This window comes from Ursus arctos, unplaced genomic scaffold (genome assembly GCF_023065955.2).
Source record: "Ursus arctos isolate Adak ecotype North America unplaced genomic scaffold, UrsArc2.0 scaffold_24, whole genome shotgun sequence".
NCBI lineage: Eukaryota > Metazoa > Chordata > Mammalia > Carnivora > Ursidae > Ursus > Ursus arctos.
The window spans coordinates 36385552-36392268 of record NW_026622919.1 but is presented as its reverse complement, the minus strand read 5'-3'; the positions used below and the strand labels follow the sequence as shown (position 1 = coordinate 36392268).

The window sequence follows — 6717 nt, the reverse complement described above, 5'->3', positions numbered from 1 at the left end:
AACGAAGTATTCCCCTTGGGATTCCGCCAAAGGACACTGTCACTGCCCTCTGACCCGGCCGCCCTAGACCCAGGCCCACCTGCCCTGACGGGCGGCTTACACTCGGGGCACCCTCGCGGCACCGGGGCCCTGCCAGCTGCGGGAAAGCAACCCAGTAATGAGCTTGGCCCGGAGGTCCTTCCTGGGCCTTGCTGGATGTTCTCTCCAATTCCCTGTTCAAGGTGTTCGGTCTCTTTCCTTCCAGTCTTTCTCAGGCATTTCTCTTTGCTGCCGCGATTATACTGTCTATATGATTCTGTACTTCCACGGACCCCCGGGGCAACAGCATCTTACACCTCCCGAGCAACAGTGCTTGAGGCCGGCCCTCCTTTGAGCCTCTGTTTGCACACTGCTAGTCGGTAGCGGACGAGAGTCGTCCTGGGTGCCCAGCGGGTCAGCCGCACGAACGAGGAGGACAGAGTGCTACAGCTCAGCCTCCAGCCTGCCAGCCTCTGGGTAAGAGTCCTTCCTCTTCTCAAGTCCCCAGGCAGACGTGCACATAATCGAGCTCCCCCCACACGGGCCTGTGCGCACACAGACGTCTGCCCCCGAGGCTGGGCCAGCCTCTGAGCCACACGAGCCGTACGGCTGTATCCATAAGCTACCATCTGTCTCCCAGGGTCACCTGAAGACGTGACTGAGCACGGTGGCTGGCCTCTGATTCCTTTCTACCCACATCTTTAAGGTCCATCTGTACAAGATCAGTGTCAGCGTCCGACCTCACTTGGTGTTTCTCCCTTGGTCCTAAGGCTGGTCCTTTTGCTACCCAGCTCCCATCCTCTTCCAGGCTATTCCACGGCATCTCCTACATACTAGTTGTGAGATCTTGAAAGTCAGAACACTACTGAACTTCAGTTTCCTCGTCTGTTGAACAGGAATAGCGACATGGCCACGTGGCCCAAGCACCTCCACAAACGATGCCGTCTCTCAAGAGCCTGGGAGCAGCCTGTGGTCTATCAGCTCTCGTCCACCTTAACTATCAGACCTCTGGTGTCCTCCCACCAGATCAGACAGGCATCTATAGTGAAATTTTATTACAAAATTATAAAGCAGAGCTCTGTAACAAAAAATACACATTTGGGTTTGCTTTAACACCCAGGTAAGTCTGAGAGAATCTTAATATAAGCCACTTGAAGTAACACATTCACATCTGAAAGATTTCAACAAATTTATACAATATATATTGTGCACTAATTCCTGAACAGCTTCATGTTACTAGCTTGGATCTAGCTGTTCCACGGTGTTCTGAACCAGTCAGCTCTCCCAAGTCTTAAAACAAGTCTCAAATGAAATCTCAGAACAATCACAGCCAAAGCTATGGAATAACTGAAAGAATTAAGATGTTTCAGGATAATTAAGACCAAGGATCCACGAGGAGTAAGGGAGAGCACTCAGAGTTAAAAATCAAGTTTTCTTCCCAGGTTAGATAGTAACTGAAAAGGGATCTTGGAATTCCCAGCCTTTATTTGGTGTAATAATCATCAGTAAGAACAAATCAGGGTTGTTTGACACCTTTTTTCCTGAACAGAACCCTTCACCAAGAGATCAAGAGACTTAAAGGCAAGTTCTTTCTCCAAAATAAGCAAATGATAGCAGTTCTAATTCTTACTGAGGTTACTAACCAACCTTCAGAATATTATTTTTAACTTCTGTCTAGAAGGGAATGTGGGAGGTAAGGAGAGGTAAGGCCTCAGAAGTGAAAGCAAGTTTTAAGTAGGGAGAGAGCCAGCTTCTGCCCTGAAGTTATTGCTAGATCGTGACTGAGTTGCATATGTATGTAGACCTGTTTCACAGTGGAATAGAGAAGTGGCTGAATCCTCCGCTGAACTGGTAGGCATTGTAAACTGTAGTGGGTGCTGTCCAGCAATGGTGAAAGGTCCTCTTCGCAGACCTCTCTTGATTCCCCCGATTCCTACAAAGGCTGTCCCAGAATCAAATCCAGGACTTGGTGTAATGTCAAGGTAAGTGGCCCAGTGTGCAACTGACAAGTATTTTATGAAATAATTCCATTCCTCTGAAGGGGAATAGTGGTTGATGATGGGGGAAGGCCTAAGTATGTCTGTACCAATAAGCAGGTCCCCTTCGAGGTTTCTCACCATCTTCCAAAGTCCTGACTGGTTCCAGCCTGGGAGAATGGACTGCACAGCAGGGGGCTGGGGGGTCTGCCAAGGCCCCTCAGGTGCTGGCTTAGGGGTTGCCTAGCTCACCCACGGGTATCAGCAGCACACACAGCTCTTCTGCTAGCATGTGTGTGTTCCTGGCTAAGCTTCTCCAGCAGACTTAAGCCCTTTACCTCTTCCAGTGGTAGTACCACCCTAAGAGGACTCGAGAATATCCTCTAACTCATTGTACAGTCTTTCCTAAAGGGCCTGGAGAATGCTTCTTCCAGACCTGCCCTCAAGTCCGTGGGCTGAAAGAGAAAATGGGAGCAGGGAGTCCCCGAATTAAGACTTGTAGCTGTCTGCCCCAGGACTGAATCCAGTCTCATTCAGTACCTTCAGATACCCCTTACGTGTTCAGTTTCGGTCTCCAGGAACTTCAGGAAAAGTGTGGCTGGAGAAGAGCAAGGCTCTCTGCCTTAGTCTCTATGCCTTCGGTGAGACCAGTTTAAAACCTCCATGGGAAAGAGAGGAACTTCATTCTCAGGAGAAAGTGGTTTGCAGTTCCTTTGTGTTGGAGAAGTCAGAGTTAAGCAGGAAGCCACTGCTTCCACTCAAAACTTTCCCTTTTCTCGTAAACTAAAATTAAGGATGGCGCACACACCCTAAGAGCAGCAGAGACGATCCCCGTGCCATCTCAGCTCACACACATGGACTGAAACTTCCCTGCAGGTGCTTTGCTGGCTCCCAAGGTTCAGTCGGGAGACTCACCACTTCCAAACCCAGCACTTAAGGAAGCAACTCTAAATGACTTTGAAATTTTCCAGTAGCATTTGTGTTTCACTTCTCACCAGAGAAAGTTTACTGGTCCAAATTTAGTCCTAAGGAGGATCACTATTGGTCTGGCAAGCTAACATCTTTTTGGTCTGAAGAAACAAACGAAGTTTAGGCAATGGAGCAAGAGACTAGCAAAGCTGGTTAGCGCACAGGAAGCCAGAAGACCAGAAACACATCCAAATGTGCGGGGAGGAAGAGAACCATTTCTACCGGGGCTTCTGACGGTTGGAACGCAGACGGGCGGCTCGGGGTGGCCGGGGTATGGGGGGAGGGGGAAACTGTTAGGTTTACAGAGGAAGGGAGGAAGCTCTGGTCCAAGTTCTGCAAAGTCCTCTCTTCATCAATTACCATCATTACCCCAAGATCACTGGAACAGGGACTTGCCCATGCGATCGTACCAGTTCCCACGCCCCGGGCCCCGCCGGCCAAGAGCTGCGCACCGAGGCAGGACAGGCATGCCCAGAGGTGACCGCGTCTTTGCTTGCAGGTTCTCTTGTGAGCCTGCCCCTCTGCAGGCTGGCCAATCTGGAGCCTAGACCCTTCCAGCTCCGTCCCTGTAAGGCACTGAAGAAGCCGGCGCCAGCCCTCAGGATCGGAAGACGTGCACGGCCCGGATCACGTACTGCCGGCAGATGGGACACTCGTTCATGCGCTTGCCGCACTTGGTGCAGGTGACCATGTGGCCACACTCCAGGAGAACACAGTCGATGGGCGAGTCCATGCAGATCCTGCACAGGTTCTCCTCCACGCTGGGCGGCACCACTCCACCTGGACAGCGGGGCAGAGGGGCGGAGGGAGAGGAGACTGTGAGTGCACGGGGCGGGGACGGAGGAGGGAGAGCACAGGCCTGCTGCGGACACCCCCGAATCCACACTGCCCTCGGCTAGAACTCCGGGGCTCCGCCCCAGCTGCTTGTTTCACCCACACCTCTACCGGGCTGTACGTGTGGAGACGAAAGTACCTGGAGATCAAATACAGCCCGGAACAGGACAGCTAAGTAGGGCCAAGTCCTCAAAGCTGCAAAGAATTTTCAGACAGCTGAGGCTGTAATAATGGTAAGTGGCACTTAGGGACTCATTATCCCCTGAGGTGGAACACGCTGAAAAGATAAAAACTGGTTCCAAAAAGTGTAATATAAATGGAACCGTAGCGAACGGTTCATGAAGGATCACAAGGGTTCTCAGTAAAGCTATCCCCAGCCGAGTACAGCCAAGGGTCCAGGCCTGTGCTGTCCCACAACCTTCCTCAGGGCTTCCTCTGAGGGGGCTTCCTGGTGGAAGCAACCAGCAGAGGTCACGGCTCCTCTCCCGTGCTACCCCCACACCAGCTTCTCACACGGAATTAAAGTGTTTACTCAGATCCCCGACAACACTATGAGCTCCTTACGCCCACCAATTCGCTCAGTTTCTGCAACTCTATACTTAGCATTTGTTACGTGCTCTGAGGTCAGATCGTCCTCCTCGATTCCCTAAAATGCCAATCGTGGTAGCTGTTCTTGAAATGTCTGATAAACGAACATCTCGCGAGGGAGTCCTAACGGCTCACGTTTGTGGAATGCTGTGCCAGGCAGGGCCCTAACAGTGGTGCGTATCTTAACTCTCTCTGAATCCTCATGGAAACTATGAAGGAGCTACTCTTGCTGCTCATTTTATAGACAAGGCCGCCGAGGCCAAGGAGTCAGGTGGCTTGCTCAAGGACACACAGCTGCTGCGCAGAGCCAGGATTCAAAACCAGGCAGGCAGGCCTTCCGGGCAAGCGGCCTGAGGACAGGGACTATCGCATCAGTACTAACTGCTCCGTGCACAGAGTTCTCAGTAACGGCTGGCCGGCTTATGTGAGCGGGGAGCTGCGAGGGCATGGCCAGTGTCTGCTTCAGTGCAGACGCCTTCCTGTCCAAAAACCTAGCCGTCCCCAGCACGTTTTAAATGGTAGCCTGAAGCCCCAGGTGGGGCTCTGTGCTCAGTGCAGTCTGCTTAGAGTCTTTCCCTCCCTCACCCTGTGCTCTCTCTCGTTCTCTAAAAAAGTAAGATCTTTAAATGGTAGCCCGCACCAAGGAGCCATAAGTAGGGGGCTGGCTTCGTACCAGTCACCTGTCCCACTCCACGGGGGAGCCCTGCGCTCTGCTGCTCCCTGGGCCGTTCAAATAGTCAACACGTAGTGGGACCAGCGGCAACAGGCAGTGAACCCGATCTAGCCCTGTGAGTGGCTGTTGGCCCTAAACAGGGGTCTGGAAAGGACTGAACTGTACGTATAAATGAGCTGCAGTGAGGGGCGCCTGGGTGGCGCAGTCGTTAAGCGTCTGCCCTCGGCTCAGGGCGTGATCCCGGCGTTCTGGGACCGAGACCCGCATCAGGCTCCTCCGCTATGAGCCTGCTTCTTCCTCTCCCACTCCCCCTGCTTGTGTTCCCTCTCTTGCTGGCTGTCTCTCTCTGTCAAATAAATGAATAAAATCTTAAAAAAAAAAAAACGAGCTGCAGTGAATTACACAGTATCATACTAATTTTCTTAGGAATAAGAGACTCGTTGACTCCATTAACCAGCATTCTCACAGAGGATCAGGAAAAAAGGAAGACACCAAGTGGAATAGCCTGATCTTGGTATCAGGGCAGGGGGTGGGGCTAGAACCCCCAAGGATCTGGGGGAGCTAAGAAATCAACTCTTCAGGATTTATCTACCGGAAGACTCTGCCCCATTCTGAGCAAAAGGCCATTTTGCCAAATAGCAAATTTGGAGTCTTCTGAAAGTTTTAAAATGGTCTGTAGGCCCTAACACTACTCTGAGAACATTCTCTCTTGAGAGCTCACAACCACACAGCCTTGAAGCTTTCAAAAAGGTAGAATGTATTTTAGAATGAAGCCCAGACCCAGCCGGACCCCTGCAGGGCATCCTGGAGTCCCCAAAGGCCCCACGGTGGTCTTCAACACACAGAAGGGGGGGGGCAGCTAAGTTGGTAATATGCGTCTTGTGCCCCAAGAGCACACACGGGACCCCTTTTCCTGCTCTGTCCCCAAAGCAGCTCTAGCCACCGCCCAGCCCTGTACAAACAAGACTCGGGTCACGTCCCTTTCTTTTTGGTTGGCACCAGAAGTTGTTAGGTAATCTCCCTGAAGGTACACAGAGACCAGAACGGAGTGAAAACTGTAGGGGAAGGAGTGCCGTAGCAGCAGGCGTATGAGAAATGAACCGAATGTGACACGTGCCACCACTCGCTTCGTTAACTATTTTACAGACGCTCGCTCATGAGCTCTGGCCACCCAGAGACCTGCAAATCACTCCGCCCCGGGTCTGCTGCCACTCTTCACCCTTCCCAGAGAGGCGAGAACGAGACGTTTTAAAGATGCTGAGAAGCCCTGCTTCCCCGCGCAGTTCCCAGCTCTCTCTCTGGATGCCAATATGCTCAGAATTCTCAGACTGCGAGGAGGATGCGGAGCTGGCAGGAGGGAAAGCCACCAGAGCTCAGAGCCTAAGCACAGTCCCAAACAGAAGCAGCTACGTACCGTTTTGGTCTTCAGCACCACACACTGAAAAGGAAAGAGAAAGAAGAGGCCTGAATATGTGACAGTGTGAGCAAAGTCTCCAAGCAGCTGAACTTTCGCACTCGGACTGCCTCCCTGCTTGGGAACCAGGCTGGCCAAGAGCCCGGCCGGACGCCCGCCCTCCTCTCCCGTGCTGAGAGCTCACGCACAGCCCCTCCTGGCGTGTCTGGTCCGGCCTTAGAAAAAGGGATTCCACCAGTTCGCAT

General features: G+C 52.3%; 1 protein-coding gene across 8 annotated transcripts in view; it reads right to left on the bottom strand.

Moving 5' to 3' along the window:
- Positions 1–1056: 1056 nt before the first annotated feature.
- RFFL (ring finger and FYVE like domain containing E3 ubiquitin protein ligase) overlaps positions 1057–6717 on the bottom strand; it is a 64292-nt gene continuing 58631 nt past the window's right edge. For all 8 annotated transcript variants that reach the window (XM_044390813.3, XM_044390812.3, XM_048223850.2 and 5 more), the window contains 2 exons: positions 6473–6496; positions 1057–3743 (listed from right to left, as the gene is read on the bottom strand). In XM_044390813.3, the coding sequence (XP_044246748.2) occupies positions 3562–3743; positions 6473–6496 (206 nt within the window). In that variant the 3' untranslated portion in view covers positions 1057–3561. The remainder of the gene's footprint in view (positions 3744–6472; positions 6497–6717) is intronic.